This window comes from Eumetopias jubatus, unplaced genomic scaffold (genome assembly GCF_037043125.1).
Source record: "Eumetopias jubatus isolate StellerSeaLion01/CBP00866 unplaced genomic scaffold, mEumJub1_p1.0 scaffold_16, whole genome shotgun sequence".
Classification (NCBI taxonomy): domain Eukaryota; kingdom Metazoa; phylum Chordata; class Mammalia; order Carnivora; family Otariidae; genus Eumetopias; species Eumetopias jubatus.
Genome location: NW_028274822.1, coordinates 66719816 through 66737300, shown reverse-complemented (window position 1 = coordinate 66737300; position 17485 = coordinate 66719816). Strand labels below are relative to the sequence as shown.

The window sequence follows — 17485 nt, the reverse complement described above, 5'->3', positions numbered from 1 at the left end:
GTCCATACAGCCTGCTGCCATGTTCATTTATTTCTATTGCATTTTAGTCTATCACGTGAATAACCACCGTTATTTATCTCTTGTTGAAGGGCATTTTGTTCATTTACAGTTTTTTGTTGTTATGAATGGTGTGCCTCACAATATTCCTATTTGTGTCTTTTGGTGCATAGATTTTGTACCTCTGTTGGGTACCTATCTGGGAGTGGAATTACTGGAGCATGGAGTATGAGATGCTCAGGTTCAGTGGATACTTCAGTTTTCCAAAGTGTTGTACCAGTTTACACATCCATCAGCAGCTTCTGGGTGTCTTTTTATATTTCAGACATGCAGGTGGGTGAGTAGGTGTCACATTGTGGCTTTAATTTGCATTTTCATGATGACTGAAGTTGAACACCTTTTATTATTATTCGTTGGCTCAGGATAATTTGTTTTGTGAAATGTCTCTTCAGGTTTTTGTCCACTGTTGTGGTCAGTTGTGTCTTAACTGATTGCAAATACCTTCCCAGGTTTGTGGCATGCTGTTTTTAACACACACATACACACACACATTTTAAGTAGGTGCTATGCCTAGCATGGAGCCCGACGTGGGGCTTGAACTCATGACCCTGAGATCAAGACCTGTGCTGAGATCAAGAGTCGGATGCTTAACCAACTGAGCCACCCAGGCGCCCCAGTACATATTTCTTTTATTAAGATTTTATTGATTTGAGAGAGAGTGAGCATGAGCAGGGGGAGAGGCAGAGGGAGAGAGAAAGGGAGAAGCAGACTCTCCGCTGAGCAGGGAGCCCGGTATGGGGCTCGATCCCAGGCCCCTGGGATCATACCGGAGCTGAAGGCAGATGCTTAACCGACTCAGTCCCCCAGGTGCCCCGCAATACATATTTTTTTTAAAGCTTATTCATTTTAGGTAATCTCTACACACAATGTGGGGCTTGAACTCAGGACCCCAAGATCAAGAGTCACATGCTTTACTGACTGAGCCAGCCAGGAGCCCCCGTCATGCCTTTCCATATAGTTGAAATTAATTTTTCTTTTACGATTAGTGCTGTTTTTGATTCTAAATCTTTTTGTGTCCTGAGGTCATCAAGCCATTCTCTTCTGTATCTTCTCCTAAAGGTCTCTCTCTCTTTTTTTAAGATTTTATTTATCTGACAGAGGAGAGACTGTGAGAGAGGGAACACAAGCAGGGGGAGTGGGAGAGGGAGAAGCAGGCTTCCTGCTGAGCAGGGAGCCCGATGCGGGGCTCGATCCCAGGACCCTGGGATCATGACCTGAGTGGAAGGCCGACGCTCAACGGCTGAGCCACCCAGGCGCCCCTGTATTTGTTTTTCTATAACGGTATCCAGCTGATGCAACACCATTATTGAAAAGACCATCCTTCCGCTGCTGCCCTGCAGTGTCTCTATGTATTGGTCTGTTCCTGGACTTCCCCTCCCTCGTAAGCCACATTGTCTTAACTAGTGTAGCTTAAGGAGGTCTTGATACCTAGGCTTGTTGGTCTTTAAAATCAAAATAGCTATATTTTGACCTTTGTATTCCCCCATTAGTTTTTTTAAAGATTTATTTGAGAGAGAAAGATGAGACAGTGAGAGAAAGCAGGATGGGGGAGGGGAGGGAGAAGCAGGCTCCCTGGGACCCTGGCGCGGGGGCTTGATCCCAGGACCCTGAGATCATGACCTGAACCCAAGGCAGATGCTTAACCGGCAGAGCCACCCAGGCGCCCCTTCCCTATAAATTTTAGACGTGCCAATTTCCACCACAGAACTTTCCAGGATTTCGATTGGCATTTATAGTGAAACTACAGATCAGTTTGGGGAGAGTAAACATCTGTATGATGTTGAGTCATCCAATCCATGAATATGTTACTGTTTGTTTAGATAGTCTCTCAACATTTGTAGTTTTCAATATTTCTTAGGAATCTCTCATCAGATTTCTTGCTATTTGATGTTTTAGGATCCAAGTGTAAATGATACTGTTTTAGTCATCGTGAGATAGATGTTGTACACATACACACGACTTGACTTTCGTATATGGACCTGTATCCTATCGCCTTGACTAGAGACCATATTTATGGATTATTTGGATTTTCATGTACACAAATGCCACTTCTGAGTTTTGGTTTTTCCTTTCCAGATTCTAAAACTGTTTCCTTTTACTGCTTGACGGGGCTGCTAGGGCCTCCAGCACAATGCCGAGCAGAGGCCGTGACAGCAGGCACGTGCAGACTTTGTTCTTTGTGGATGGCTTTATTTCTAGTACACGGGATCCTGAGCTTCTCTAATGAACTCCTCAGAGGCAGCCTCTTGGGTTGGTCTTTTGTCACCAGTTGTCATCAAAACAGGAACGTTATTGTTCTTTTTTGAAATTTCATTTTGTCTTTAGTCTCTAAAGAGACCTTATTTTCTTATTAGCTCATGGATTTCGATTTCCTCACCAGTATTACAAATAGCATTTCTAATTTTTCAAGATATACTATTTGCCATATTGCCGGAATCTTGTATGTAGCATTTGACTGACTTCCTTTTTCAACACCGATTTGGTAAGTCTTTTCAAGGATTGTGGTTTGAAAACATTTCTGTTATGTCTGAATATATTTCTACCATTTTATAATGTGTTTATCCTGCCTTTTCTATGCTCTCCCCACCCTTATCTTCTTTTTGATCTTTCTCCAAATTACAACCTATTTTCTGTTTTTTTTTTTTTTTTTTTTCCCTTAAGGAAGCTCTAGGCCCAACGTGGGCCTGGAACTCAAACTCCCAGGATCAAGAGCCACGTGCTCTACTGGCTGAGCCAGCCGGGCGCCCCTCTGGTACTTTCCTACTTGAACTTGGCTCTCTCTACCATCTGCCCCAGCCAGCGCCTTAAAGCATGTTGACTCTGGTCATTGCCTCAGATCTTCCATGTATTTTGCATTTTAGTTCTAGTCTTTTAATTATTTCTAAATATTTAGGGTTCTTCCAGATAGCTTTATGGTTACTGATCCCGAATTCAATTCCATGGAACCAGAGCACAAACACAGGTTGCGTGATGTGGAGACTCGCCTTGAGGCCCAGCAGCCAGCTGGCCTGTGGTGGCAGAGGGGACAGCAGAGGGGACGGCCGGGGGGGTGCGGCGGAGCACTGCTGCAGTGGCCAGAGCGGGGTTTATACATGGCTGTCAGGTCAGGCAGGTGGCTGGATGTTCAGGTCTCCTGCGTTCACTTTCTTTCCAGTTGTTCTATCAACTGTGGAGAGAGGGCTGTTAAAATTCCCAGCTCTAACCGTGGAATTCTTTGAATTCTGTCAAATTTTGCTTCATAAACTCTTAACACAGTTGCAGGCAGTCAATCCTTTTTTCTCTGTGTTCTTCACCTTAGCGTTATGGCTTTAGATTCAAAGTGCCTCTCTCTCAGCATCTCGTTTCTTTGTCCTTCATCCACGTTGCCATCCCGCATTTAACTGCAGTGGTTAGTCTGTTGATATGTAACATAATTAAAGAGGCAACTAGACTGAAGTCGGCTGTCACAGGATTACTCTGTCCCATCTGTTGTTTCTTCCTCCTTTCCTGCCTTCTTTTGGATTTTTTAACTTACATATTGGCTTTTTTAAAGATTTATTTATTTTAGAGAGACAGAGCATGAGCAGGGGGAGGGGCAGAGGGAGAAGAGAGAGAATCCTCAAGCCGACTCCCCACTGAGTGCAGAGCCGGATGCGGGGCTTGATCCCAGGACCCTGAGATCACGACCTGAGCCAAAACCAAGAGTTGGACGCTCAACCGACTGAGCCACCCCGGCGCCCCTTGGCTTCTTTTTTATATTCCTATTTATACCGCTCAGGACTCAACTGTGCTTCCTGAAGCTGAGTGTGGTTCTCATCACCTCCGGAATCTCACTAGAAGCTGACTGGAGCTTCTCTTTCAACTTCCCTTTTCTCTTCATTTTTGGTAATTTTGTTCTCTTGTTGGTCGGTAACTGCTCTTTTGCATTTTTAACTTTAGTGACTTATTTCTAGTTGCTCTATGTCACCTTCTTTTTTAGTTTGGGGTCTTTACCTCCTGTCTGCTGAAAGTCCTAGAGGCCGTAGGGGGTGGGGGCAGACGGCTGCACGAAGGTTTCGGAGTCCCAGAGCAGAGGCAGGACAGGGGGCCCCACTCTGGTGACAAGAGACAGAGAGACACAGATGGGAAAGTCGGGGGGCCCCTACGAGAGCTGCAACAGAGCAGTGTTAACTCGCAGTGCCCCTGGCCCCCCAGAGGCTTCCCAGCTGGCCGCAAGGAGCCCCCCTCGTCCCTGTACTGCCGTGCTCCCTTCCCAGCACATCCAGGAATCACCCCTCGGCTGAACGTACACCTGGACTCCACACTTTTGTTGTTTTATTTTGTTCACATTGGTTAAATCTTAAGTTGAATGTAATTTTCTATACACAAGAAAATACTTCATGTACCTATGCAATAAGACAGGTAGGGAATGTGTTGGGAATGTGTCCAGTGCAAATGAAGTGTTCACACCCATGCAGAGTGTCCTCAGATGATTGTCACCTCAGCCTCGCATGTCACTCGTGGGTCACGCCAGGAAGGAGCGGGTTGCCAGGCTCTGCGTGCTGTACTTTTGTCCCATAAAAACAAGTCCAGTGGACGGAATGACGGGGCTACCGGCAGCTCACCCCCTCTGACCACGTGCAGCAGCCGGGGTGGAGCCGTGCTCGGCTCCACGACTGCGGGACGGCTTGGGGGGTGGTGGCCGCCGCCGCTGGTCTGGCCGCACCCTCAGTAGGGGATGTCGTTCTGATAGTACTGGATCATGTCATAGGTCCGGCTCCTGGAAGGAGAGTGGAGGGAGGCTGTGGAGGACCATCTGGTTCTGGGGCCCTTCACCCCCGAGTCCTTCACGACTGCCTGAAAGCTGCACCGAGCAGGTGTCCCTCCTCCCCTCCCTGAAGGTGCAGATGTAAGCAGGCCGGCCCTCTGGCCTCCCTGCCAGCCCCTCTTCCAGGGCGCACGCCTTCCCCCACCAGTGACCACGGCTGTGTGAGCCCCATTCTGCTCTGTCTCCTGCCGGGCCTCCTCAGCCGAATGCCTGCCCTCTGTCCTAGGCCGAGGCCCTGGGCCTGGGAGCCCATCGATAGGAGCTGTCCCCATATCAGGCACCACTCCGGCCCCTCGCCTGCACGTGGCACACGAATGAGACCCCATCGTCCTCTGCATCACACCTCCCAGCACAAGCCTTACTCTGCCAACAAAACAATCAGAAGAGACGTCCCTTGACCCGCCCTCTAAACCCCTCCTGTCGGGTTTCCGTGCTTGCCCTTGAGCTACTTTCTGTTTCTCTGCTCCTGTCAGGCCGCCCCTGGGCGGCTCTCAGCGTTCCTCTCAGATTCTGCGTCTGCACCTCCAGGGGCTCAGGGCGGCTAAGCTCAGCTCCACTCCCACCCAGGTGCTCAGCTCGGGCTCTGCCTCCAGAACCAGACCCCACCTCCTCTCCCGGCTCCCCTGTCATAATGGCCAACCGGCCTGGTCCCGCCCTGCCCCGCCTGAGGAAGATGTGGGGAAGCAGGGGTGGGGGGAGCTCTTTCTGCCCCTCACCCAGCCTGCTGGGCTGTGCCCACCGTGCCCCGCCCCCACGCCCCATGCCCTCTGCACCTGCAGCTCACTTGGCCTCACGGGCTTGGGCCCCACGTGGGAAACGTGCCTTGAGGCTTCTGTTGGGTGTTCCCCTCTGCACATCCCTGGCCCCTCTAACCCAGTACCCCATCACTCTGCGAGGACTCCCTTCAGGTCCTGTGGAACAGAGAGTCCCCTGGGACAGCAGCATCCCCGTCACTCAGCCCGGGCGTGGTGGCCCTGTGCAGGTGCCCAGAGAACACTGGTGTGTGGCAGGTGGCTCACCTGTTGCTGAGGAAGCAGCTCTGAATGACCTTCATGATGAAATTCGCAGCCTCTCTCTCAGTCATGTTGGGGCTGAACCTGTGCCTGGGGGCAAGGGCCACGTCAGGGCTGCCACCGAAGCTACCGCACCCTCGAGGCTGCCCTCCCCGTGGGGATGTGGAGGTCTTGCTAAAAGACTGCACGTAGCATTTGTGGGAATTTGTTCAGGTGAGGGTTGGCCCAGGGAATGCTCCCTCTTGGGAACAGTTGTGAGGGGCAGGGACACTGTCCCCAGCTGGCCCTGGGGGGGCCTGTCCCCTTCCCCAGCACCTCCTGGGCTGCGTGGCCCCAGGGCTGGGGGAGGACCAACCCGGGGCTAAGCCACTGCAGCCTCAGACCTGGAGGCAGGGGCTGGCCCTGCGTCCTTGAGAAGTGAAGGGACCCTGGGATGTCCGCAGCCCCAGTGCGGTGACAGGGTCTCACCCAGGAACACGGTCTGCTCTGGGGCTCCCAGGAGAGCACTGATAATGATCGCATTCACCAACACTCAGGAGGCTCTCACCCGGAGGGGACAACTGCCCCCCAAATGGCCTGTGCGTGTGCCCAGGACCTACTTCAAAAGCTTGATTGTCTGGCCACGGAAGCAGGGCAGGCCCGTGTCCAACATGAGAGTGACCAGAGAGACGACCGCATCCATGTAGGGCCTGCGGGGAAGGAAGGGGAAGGAGGCTGGCCTGAGCAGGCTGGCGTTGCCCGCCGTCCTGCGGTGCAGCCCCCACCGGACAGCTGCCCACTTCCCCGCACCTCTGTGGCTCACCAGGGCAGCCCCTGCGGTGGCCGGGCTGGGCCTGCTCACACACCCTGGACCTGGCTGAGCGACGTGCCTTGGTCCGCCCACCCCAGGCCCCCAGCCACAGTTTCTATGGCTGGCTGAGGAAGTGCAGGTGGGCACTGCGAACGCAGCCAGACCCTGCAAGGGGGCGTGACGCAGACTCCAACAGACTCGGGGTTGGAGTTCAGGTGCCACAACGCTGTTGTGTGGCTTTGGCCACGTGACACTCTGAAGCCAGGAAAGGAAGTCTTCAGCGTGCAGCCTGGGGGACGGCGGATGCTCAGGCTTGGGTGAAGGGATGAATGGGGTGCTCAGAGTGGGGAGCCCAAGGTGCTGGTAGGCCAAGCCACACCCAGGAGACTACAGAGCATGGTGGGACACTGACACCCAGAGCAGGTGGGCAGAGCAGCAACAGGAAGTCAAGGCCCGGGCTGCCCAGGCCAGCAGGCAGCCTCTAGCACCTGCCTTGCTCTCTCTGAACTGCAGCCTCTCTGTCCACAAAGGGGCCTGAGAAGGTCCCATGGGACCTCTGGAGGCTGGCCTTGTGGGATTAAGTGGCAACCAGGACCGGTGCCAGCCTGCCCACCTTCCTCCCCCACGGTCTTGGTACCCCCACTGGCCCTTCCCTGGGGCTCACCGCACAGCCAGGTAGCCACGGACACACATCTCCATGAACCACTTGAAGGGCGTGGCCTCCATCTTGCCCCCCATGATCATCACCATCTCGTCGGTCAGCTTGATGTCTGGTTCCCAGCCAAGGTTGCCGCCCGGGGAGCTTTCGAACATGAAGCCAAAGTCTGCAAAACCCCCAAAACCCCCAAAGCCATTCTTGATAGGACCAAGTTCCAGGGCAAGATGTGGGCATGCTTCAGCCAGGGCTTGAAGCCACCGGCTCCCACACTCCGTGAGTTGGCCACAGGCCATGTTTTCCTGGGGATGGCGGGGGTGGGTGGTGGCAAGCAGACATGAGACAAAAGAGGAAGTGGAGGTGGGGAGCCAGGCTGGAGCAGAAATGAGGCTGGCCCCAGGGCTGGGTGAGCCATGCTCTGCCTGGTTCTAGTTTCTGACCCCAGAGCACTCCATGCCCTTCGGTCCTGCTGCTACTTGCCCCTTCAGCCCCCCAAGCCCAATAGCTTGGGCCCCAAAGCTGAACTCAAACCTGACCCGGGCCCTTCCTGGCTGGGTGACCCCAGCATGCCTAGCTCTGCTGTGGGGTAGGGACTGCTATCCTGCCCCAGGCTCTAGGGGGTGAAGGGAGAGGAAGAGGGTGGCGCTGGGGCCTGGCTGACCGATGTGGATGATGTGGCCCTTCTTGTCCAACATGATGTTCCCATTGTGCCTGTCCTTGATCTGCAGCAGGAACAGCAGTAGGCTGTAGGCAGCCATGCTCCGGATAAAGTTGTAGCGCGCCTGCGTGGAGAGAGCCCAGGTGCTCACGGATGGCCCCCAAGGGGTGCACCTCCCGGGGCCTTGCAGGAGTTCTCCTGCCTCCCTGCCTGGGACTCCGAGGCTTGGGGGTGTTCTCTGGGCTCTTGTTCCCAGCCTTGGAGGCAGACACCAAATCAGCAAGCCAGATCTTGGAGACAGAAAGGACAAGTGACTGCATCTGGGGGTGCAGGGGCAGCAACCACTTCCTCCCACACCCCACGAACTTGCTTTCTCCTGGGGAGTCCATCTCGAGGTTCCTTTGAATCCCAAGGAAGGTTGTGGGGTACCCTGGTTTTACCCCCAAACGTAGAAAGACTCAGAAAAGCAGGGCAAGAGGGAAGCAGGGTGCTGGCCCACAGGCAGTGCTGGGGGTGGGCGGGATGGCACGTGCAGGCCATCTCGGGTCTGGGCGCCGCCCTGTCGCTCACCTGCTGGAAGGCCAGGGTTGACTCGTCCCCGTACTGGCGCGTGAAGTAGTCATACATGCCGAAGTCTGTCTGGCGGCCCAGCTGGTCCCGAGAGGTACAGTCAGGGATGCACTCAATCACTCCGCACTGGGGAGGAAGGGCCAGATGCCGAGGCCTGCAGGCGGGGCTCTTCTCAGCCTGAGGCATGGGGGATTCCCCCCTGGCTCCTGCACAGGGAACTTACCCCGGGAGCGGTGGCCACCACACGGTAGGGGAAGACGAAGAGGTCCAGGCCAACCAGCTGGAAGATGTTCTTGAAAAGGTCAATAATCTGCAGAGCCAGCATGTCCTGGAGACCAGGGAGGCATGCGCTGGTCAGTTGGCCGCCTCCTGTGCTCTAGTCCACCTGACCCCGAGCAGCCCTGCCAGTGAGGAGGGAGGGAGGGAAGGAGGCCATGGCCGAGCAGGAGCCTGGAGTGTCTGGCCTCACTGCACACCGTGCTGGGTCGGGCTCAGGACCATCCGGCACTGGGCTGAACTGAGGCCGTGCTGTCCAGTGGGGGATGCGAGTCAGGGACACCTGCCTCCCAGGGCAGTTCCCTCTGGGTGGCAGGGGAGGGACAGTGGGTGGGAGCTGCTGGAGAGGTCCCTGGGTTAGGCAGAAAGCCCCGATTTCCTCCGCGGCACCTCCACCCAACGTGGGAAGCCAAGCTCTGGTTCCGCACACGAGGTGCCTTGGGGAGGGCAGGCCCGGCCGCTCACTACCTGCCGGCAGTCGTCTCCCACTTTGAAGATGGCTGCCTGCCATGAGATCTTTTGGCTGTCAGCCTCCTGCATGCCACACTCGTCCTCGGAGTCTGAGCGGCACCGCAGACCTGCATACGAGGCAGAGAGGCAGCCTATTAGACTGGAGGCTGGGAGAGGCCGTCTGTGGGGGCCGGGGCAAGCCCTGCTCATAGGCCCAGAACCCTAGGAACCTTGGGGAGTGTCTCTGCAAAGCCCCAAGGAGGCCAAAGAGGCTCAGCAGACACCTGGCGTCAGTCGGTGGAGCCACAGGGCCTGGGGTCTCTTCCAAAGAATGTTTAGGCTTAAATGGAACTGAAGCTAGAGCCCCCTTTTCACTGGAAGTGGGGGCCCAGGGGTGCCCAGGACCAGCACTGGGGAGCTGGGGGGGGCAGGAGTGTGTGTGTCTACACCCTAGGGTGCCAGGGAGGACTTGGGGGCCAGAGTGCAAGGAAGGCCATGGAAGGCATGTCCCCATACTGGCAGGGGGGCCACACCCCCTCTACTTGGGTTTAGTGTCCCCCCAAAATTCACGCCCACTCAAAACCACAGAATTGACCTTATTTGGAAATAGGATCTTTGCCCATACAGTCAAGTTCATGAGGATTAGGGTGGGCCCTTATCAGAGCACACAGGGAAAAAGCCTCGTGAGGACAGAGGCAGAGGTGGGAGCGACGCAGAGGATTGCCAAGGCTTGCCGGCGAGCCCGGGAAGCTGGGAGAAAGACATGGAACAGATTCCCCCCGCAGCCCTTCAGAACGAGCACAGGCATGCCGACAGCCTGATGCCGCACTTCAGTCCTCCGGGACTGTGGGGGGCCATCTCTGTGTTGCTTGCACGGCACCCCCTGAAGCCCTGGGCCACTCAGCCCCAGGAAGGTGCCTCCTGCACTCGATGGCTGACCTGGGACCGGCCTCCAGGGCTCTCTGTCACTACACCAGCGTCATGCCGTCCCTAAACCGGGGCTCAGACGAGAGCGGAGAGACGTCACCTTTCACAGGGAGCTGGTCATAAACTAAACACGCCCAGGGAAACTGGCATCATCCAGGGAAAACGCTTAGATCCCAAACTGTGTCAGAGATTCTTCACTGACCTTCTTTTTCAAGTTCACTAACTCCACATCGTTTCACCTTAAATTTAGCCAGATATGGGGCTTTAGCGGCACTGAAAAACAACAGAAGGAACATGGCACGGGTGCTGGAGCAGGAGAACCTGGTGTAAGGGAGCTGCCAGACGGCAGGCCACCTCTTACCTCTGCATGGGTGTCCCGGACTTGTAGTCGATGTCCAGTACGATGGCCTCAGGGTTGCTGGGCAGGTAGCAGCCTGTGCAGGGACAGAGCGCAAGTCACAGGGAGCCCAAGTGTGACCTCCTCCCCCCAGATGGGGCTTCTAGGTCCTCCTCTGGGGCACCGATAACATCTTATTCTGTGGCCGTTAAGGGTCTGTCCTCCCTGATCTGTGGTCTTTCCCTGGGTCCTTCCTGAGATCTAACAAATGAGCTGCCACCTCCCAGGAGACACTTCTCCAGGAGGACGCACCAACCCTCAGCTTCATGGACCTAGCACGCTGCTCCTCAGAGCCCCACCAGCCACTCAGTGTGGGGTGTGGGGCTGCCTGCTCTCATAGGGCACACGCAGGAGCTTCCTACCCTGCCTCTGTGCACCCGGAACCCCTCGGTTCTTGGATTCACCCCACTGACTCTTACTCCTTTTTTTCAGCACACACATTAAGTGGGGAGGACAAGAGAAAGCCCATTCCTGGTCAAGGATCTGGCAGTCCACCCCCCACCCCACCGTGAGAGAGAGAGAGAGTGTGTGTGCGTGTGCGCGCGCACGTGGCCTGGGAAGTGCGAGAGATCCCCACTGGGGTGCGGACTTCCAGGAGGGGCCCTGAGACAGGATGGGCTGGGGCTCCGGGGGAGCAAAGTGAGGCCTTGCTGTGTGGTCAGCTGGGCTTTGTCGCCAGGGGAAGGAGGGCAGAAGGATCATGCCACCCCCTCTCTGCTCACATCCTCCTTCCCTGGCTGGCTCTAGCCGCTCTCTCAGAAGTGCAATCTACTGCTCCCCAGTGCCTCCAGGACAAGACCCAGTGGCATGGGCTGTGGGGGGCTGGGGGCTCGTGGACATGTGAACCAGGGAAAACGAGACCCCACGTGGATGTCAAGCCTTCTCTGAGAAGCTGAGCTGCTGTTTGCACTGGGCAGGTTAGGGGGCTCAACACAAGTCAAGGAAAAGTCTGAACCAAGGACAGCCCGTGTGAATGTTTGCACAAGACGGCCAGGGTTTTGAAAAAATAAGCCTGTACCCATGGTTAAAAATGGAGACCTGTGATGTCTGGATTTCCAGCCTGAGAAAGCACAGAGCTGGCTGCACTGGGCTCAAATTCCCACATGGCAATAGCTGGTAGGCACCAGGGAGCAACTTCCCCTCTGGGGGACAGGCACCCTTGGCCCGGCACACCTGTGACACCCCCACTCATGCCCACTGTCTGTGCAGCCTGCATTGCTCCTGTTCCACTGGAGTTCAGGAAACTTCTAGAATAACAGCTGCCAAGGACAGTGTCTGGGCTTTTAGAAATAGAAGGCAGCAAGGAAGATGAAGAGTGTCAGGTGAGAAGTGGCTCCCAGCTCACCAGGGGCAGAGTGTGGAGAGGGGTACCGGGTGTCCCAGGGCCCAGGCTGACGTGGGCTGGCCACCTCCCTGGGCCCCATGCCTGCCCTACCCGCCTGCAGGAAGAAGCCCAGCTCATCAGCCAACTGTGGGTCCTGCTCACCCGGCTGCACTTTCACTTCAGACAGAGCCGACAAGCATGCCTTCTTTCTCTCGTCGCCTTTAGGGTAGGGTCTGAGAAACAGGACAGAAATGTTTTGCTTTGTCACTGCAGGAACTGGCCTCTGGGGTTTCTGGGGGCAGTGCAGGGCCCCTCCCGTCTGCCCGCCCTGCCTCTCAGTTCTTTTCCTCTTAGTTCTAGCTACTACTGAGGGCCCTGCGAGGCCCAGCTCTTCCGGGAGGCCACTCTGAGGGATCCTTGCCCCACACTCATCAGGGGCCGCGTGGCCCCTGGGGGACTAAGGTGGAGTTTTCTGGCTGTCCTTCCCCCTCACTTGTGTGTGGTGTGTGATGTTGCTGTCAGTGACACAAAGGGGACACAGCTGGCTCTGGGGCCTATGCTCAAGTGCTGGTCCTGTTGTTTACTTGCAGCATGATCTTGGGCAGGCCCCTCTGACCTCCTGCATCCGTAGGATGAGGATGACAGGGTGGAGTGGAACCAGGTGCCTGACGGGACACCCAGAGAATGCCCCCTCCCACCCCTTGAGGCCTCTGTGGGCTAGAAGCTGCTGTATCACCACTGTACTTAGTACTGGGCCCAGGAAAGGGCCTCAGGACATATGGGCGAGGCCACTTGGTGACCAAGGTGAAAGAAGCCTGAGCACCAGAGACAGCCCGGGGAATAAGGCACCCAGGAGGACAGGCAGCCAGTGCTCCCCTGCTGGGGCCTGCCCTAGGCCCTTGGCCAGTTGATGACTCCAGGGCCCCGTCCCACACAAACAGGCAGGGCCACCAATGCCCAAGGATGGCGTCAGCCCTCACACATGGACAGCCCAGGAGGTTAATCAGTAAAACGACACTGGGAGCTACAAAGGAGTTTGGTTTTCCTAATACCCTAGGTCCCTTCAGCACTTGGAGAGAGCAGAGTGGCCTCAAACTACGGGACACTATCCAGAAGGAAACTATGATAGGTTTTCTGAAATTTGCATGGCTGTGCATTTTGCTCTATTTCCAAGAGACCTGACTTGCCAGGGCAGAGATTCCCAACCCTGGCTGTTCAAGAATCAGTGGGGGCCCTCCAGGCAATTCCCATGAGCCAGGACTGAGATGCCACTTACTTGATGATGGCTGACACGTTGGTGATCTTGTTAAAGAAATCAAATTCCCGCTGGTAGAAGTCCTTGGCTGGGCCCGACAAGGAGCCAGTGATCTCCTCTACTAACTGCTCCAAGAGGTCGCCGATGTCAGCTGACAGAGAAACCAAGAGGGTGAGCCTGCAGCTGGGCCACTGAAGGCCCTCAAGGAAACCCCACATTTGCCAGATGTGCAGTCCAGGTGTTCAGGTGTTCCCCAGAACCGAGGCCAGCTCAGCTGCCCCGAGAGTGTGGTCTGTAGCTGCCTGGAGGGTCCCTGGGACCCTTCAAGACCCCCCAGTCAAAACCACACTGAAAGGCTGTTTGCCCTCCTTGCTGTGTAGATGCTTGCGAGGCTGGGCACAAGCAGTCGGCCAAGATGCTAGTGGTCACTGGATCCTCATGGCTCTGCTCCCGTGGTGTGAACAAAAGCCAGTGTCACTAAGAATGTCCCTGGTGAGGCGATAAGGACGGACTAATTTGATGACACTCTACCCCGAAGACATCTCTCTGATACTCTGTGTGATGACATGGAAGTCACGCAGCAGTCGGCCACGTGTGAAGTACACAGGCGCTGTCAGGCTCCCGAGGAAAAGCGCCTTGCGTTGGATTTTCCAACTGAACTAACTTCTTGTTTCAGGGAACACCATTTTTACTTAAAAGAGTGACCGACGGACAAAAATATAGTTATTTGGACTTAGGTATATTTTCTTGAAAATGACCAAGGTGAATCTGCTATTTAAGGAAAACGACTACGTTTTGGGAAACCTGCATCTGTGACTGTGAACTTGACAGCTTCCCAGCACTTGAAAATGTTTCTGGTTTGTAAGACCAGTGGGGCATTCACACGTGTGATTTTTAATGTTGTGAAGTCCTGCGGGGGGTGGGGGTGGGTGTGAGCACTGGGTAGACCAATGGACTTCAAAGAAAGAGCATGAGAAACTCGCTGACATGAGTTCAAATCCAAGTTACAATTAATCATTAAGAACCTATCACTTGTGTTTGGTGCAGTATCAACCGAGACTATCTGTAGTGACCAGAAAGACGACTAAAATCCTCCTTCCTTTTCCAGCTCCATGTCTGCGTGAAGCCGAATTCCCTGCATTGACTTCAGCCAAAACAGCATATTTCCAACAGGTTAAATGCAGAAGTGGAATGGGAATCCTGCTGTCTTTTACTACAGAAAGATGTTATGACATTACAGACATTAAAGAGATCTGCAAAACTGTAAAGGAACACCACTTTTCTCCTTTTTCAATTATTTTTCACAAAAATGTTATTTATGTTAACATGTAATAGGCTCATCTTTTTTAAATGTCTTGGTTTTACTGTCCAACACTGGTTAATATTGAGAACTAAAGCTTCTGGGGGCCTCACTAGTTTTTAAGGGTGGGAAGATGTGGACAAGCTCTGTTTGAGAACCATTCACCCTGGGTTGCCGCCTCGTCCCCACACGGAATTGCTAGGTCAAGGGCAGGGTGAGAAGAAGCTCTCACATGTGCTTGGGGAGCTGCAGGATGGTGCCAGGGTAGGCAGGGTGTCTGCAGGTGAGGTTAGCAAAGGCTTCATGAAGGAGGGGGGTCCTGCTCCTGCTGGGTGTTAAAGATGAGGCGTTCCCACTAAAGGATGGGAAGCAGAGGGATGGGCTGGGGCAGCACAGGCCCTGGAGGGCTTTGGAGGGGGGTGAGGACTGAGGGAAGGTGACAAATACTCACGGTCTTTCTGGTGCCCTTCTTCATCCAGATAGATGTTAGTTTTCATGTTCCAGATAAATTGGTGTGCCAGAAGCTGGGATTTGGATGCTGCCCACAGAATATACTCTCGCACATATCCCATCTATAGGAGAGCAGGGTCACCATCAGCCCAGGCCTGGACACCTCTCCACTAAGGGAGACTCTAACCCAGTGCAGGAGTGGACTCCCAGCACTTGCAGACCTAGCAAGAAGTGAGGACCAGTGATTTCCAGCTGTGTGAGCAAGCTCGTCTGGGGATGTGTGAGCCCAGTCCAGGGGCTAGGCCAAGTTCTAGCTTGCTAGCTGGCCGATGGGGCAGATGGGGCCCCAGGCGGTGGGGTCTGCAAAACAGGAAGGAGCCAGCTTTTATTTCCTCTGTGCATTCCCCTGGACTCTTAAGAACCCTAACTCTCCAAGAACCAGAACTCTCAATTTCTGCTGTTGTCAAGTATGAGGAATGAGTAGGCTGCGTACTAAAACTCAGCTATAAACTGGTTGTTTGGAACAATATTCCACAGTGATGGGCAGGTTCCAGAAAATTCTAACACACAGACACTTCTTCATGAGTTAACATACCATGACCACTATCCTAAGGACCTCTCCTCTTTCTCCTTCTTAGTCATGTTCTGCTACTCGTAGCTCCAGTTTTAATTACCCTGTCCAAAAGTTAAAAAAGGTGCAGGCCTTTCTGGAAGACTTCTGAAGGAGTGGTCTCTCCCCTGACCACCGCAGTTCGTGGCCCCTGCATTTGGTAAAGTAGTCTTTGGATAGATGTCCTCAACTTGGCTGGGTGGGCTTACCAAGCAGGTCAAATTTCAAATAATTCCTTGCTATGGGTTTCCCAACGCGAACCCAGCAAAAGGATCTAAAGATAAACTATGAACATTCAACTTATAGTGTGTTTAAATAAAAGTTTGCAGAGCTTCTGGGCTGGTGGAGGTGTGGGGAGAGCCATGCGCCCAAAGAGCATGGAAGCTCTGCAACCTTCCCACAATCCCTTGTCCTATGCTGCCCTTCCACCTGGCTGTTCCTGAGTTATGTCCTTTTACGATAGTAATGTGGTCAGTTTTGCTGAGACCACAGAGGGGACTCAATGAAGTAATGAACAGACTATCACAGGGAGGTGGAGACAGGCAGCTGTTTGAGCAAGGAGGAAGTGTCATCAGTCACTGAGGCCCATGGAGCCTTCTAGGTTTGGGAAAGGTTTTAGTTAGCATTTTATCCCTGTGCGGTTCTTTTTTTTTTTTTTTAAGATTTTATTTATTTATTTGAGAGAGAGAGAATGAGAGATAGAGAGCATGAGAGGGAAGAGGGTCAGAGGGAGAAGCAGACTCCCTGCTGAGCAGGGAGCCCGATGCGGGACTCGATCCCAGGACTCCAGGATCATGACCTGAGCCGAAGGCAGTCGCTTAACCAACTGAGCCACCCAGGTGCCCTCCCTGTGCGGTTCTTAATGAATTTAATATCTGCCTTGCCAGACAATTTGGTTGAAAACAAATCCATGTTTGCTTTATAACTAATTATACAAGCAATGAGATAATTCCAAAGTCAAAAAAATTACTAAGTATGGCCACTTCCATCCTGTCTGCTCCCTGTCTGTTCCCTCTAGTTTTGGTTTATCCTTCTTTTTAAAGACAATATAAGCAAATATATTTGTATCCCATCAAGCTCAGACTTAACAAAAAAAAACAAAAAACCCCTAGAAATGGAAAGCAAGAAAGAAACCAATGAAGCTAGCTCAGTCTTGAGTTGACATAACCTCACAGAGAAGAATCATTTCAAGTGACTTTAAAATTGGGTAATTTGCGGGGGACATGAGTGGCTCAGTTGGTTAAGTATCCGACTCTTGATTTCAGCTCAGCTCATGATCTTGGGGTCATGAGATCGAGCCCCACATTGGGCTCTGTGCTGGGTGTGGAGCCTGCTTGGGATTCTCTCTCGCCCTCTCCCCCTCCCCCCCTCCTGCTTGCACATGCACTCTCTCTCAAAAAATAAAAATAAAAAAAGAATTGAGTAATTTAGGGACTTGCCTATGGTTTTGCCACAGCTTGTCTGTCCCAGATTGCAATTCTCTTTTATTCCCAAATAAACCCATGTTTTGCCGAAAAGTTGAAATTAAAAAAACAAAACAAAAACAAAAACAAGTAATCTGACTGTATGTTCCCAGTGGAAAATATACCAAGAACAAAAGACAAAAAAATCTGACCCAGTTTTTAGTAATCATGTTGTAATAATATAGGTATTGTGACTCTGAAACTATTAACATAGTGGAATAATGCAAAGAAATAGTATGTTAAAGTTATTAGAAACCAGTATTTTTAGTATTAAAAGATTCAAACATAAACTCAACTAAAGTAAAAAACTCTATAATCCTACATTTGAATTAGTACACTAAAAAAAAAGAAAATATTAGTATAATCTCATGATATATTTCCTCTAAAAAAACAAAACAAAAAAACAAAAGCAAAAAGCTCTATCTACTAGAAAGGCCTAGAAACCACGACCAACTCAATGACAGTGACCATTCTTAGCGTTTAGATTATGTTGTCTCAGTAAAA

General features: G+C 53.0%; 1 protein-coding gene across 2 annotated transcripts in view; it reads right to left on the bottom strand.

Annotated features, from left to right (window-relative positions):
• Positions 1-4333: 4333 nt before the first annotated feature.
• Positions 4334-17485, bottom strand: part of PI4KA (phosphatidylinositol 4-kinase alpha) — a 112016-nt gene continuing 98864 nt past the window's right edge. For both annotated transcript variants that reach the window (XM_028094920.2, XM_028094918.2), the window contains 13 exons: positions 14910-15030; positions 13180-13309; positions 12066-12136; positions 10544-10616; positions 10385-10455; positions 9274-9383; positions 8753-8857; positions 8530-8655; positions 7963-8083; positions 7311-7470; positions 6456-6545; positions 5863-5946; positions 4334-4795 (listed from right to left, as the gene is read on the bottom strand). In XM_028094920.2, the coding sequence (XP_027950721.1) occupies positions 4744-4795; positions 5863-5946; positions 6456-6545; positions 7311-7470; positions 7963-8083; positions 8530-8655; positions 8753-8857; positions 9274-9383; positions 10385-10455; positions 10544-10616; positions 12066-12136; positions 13180-13309; positions 14910-15030 (1314 nt within the window). In that variant the 3' untranslated portion in view covers positions 4334-4743. The remainder of the gene's footprint in view (positions 4796-5862; positions 5947-6455; positions 6546-7310; positions 7471-7962; positions 8084-8529; positions 8656-8752; positions 8858-9273; positions 9384-10384; positions 10456-10543; positions 10617-12065; positions 12137-13179; positions 13310-14909; positions 15031-17485) is intronic.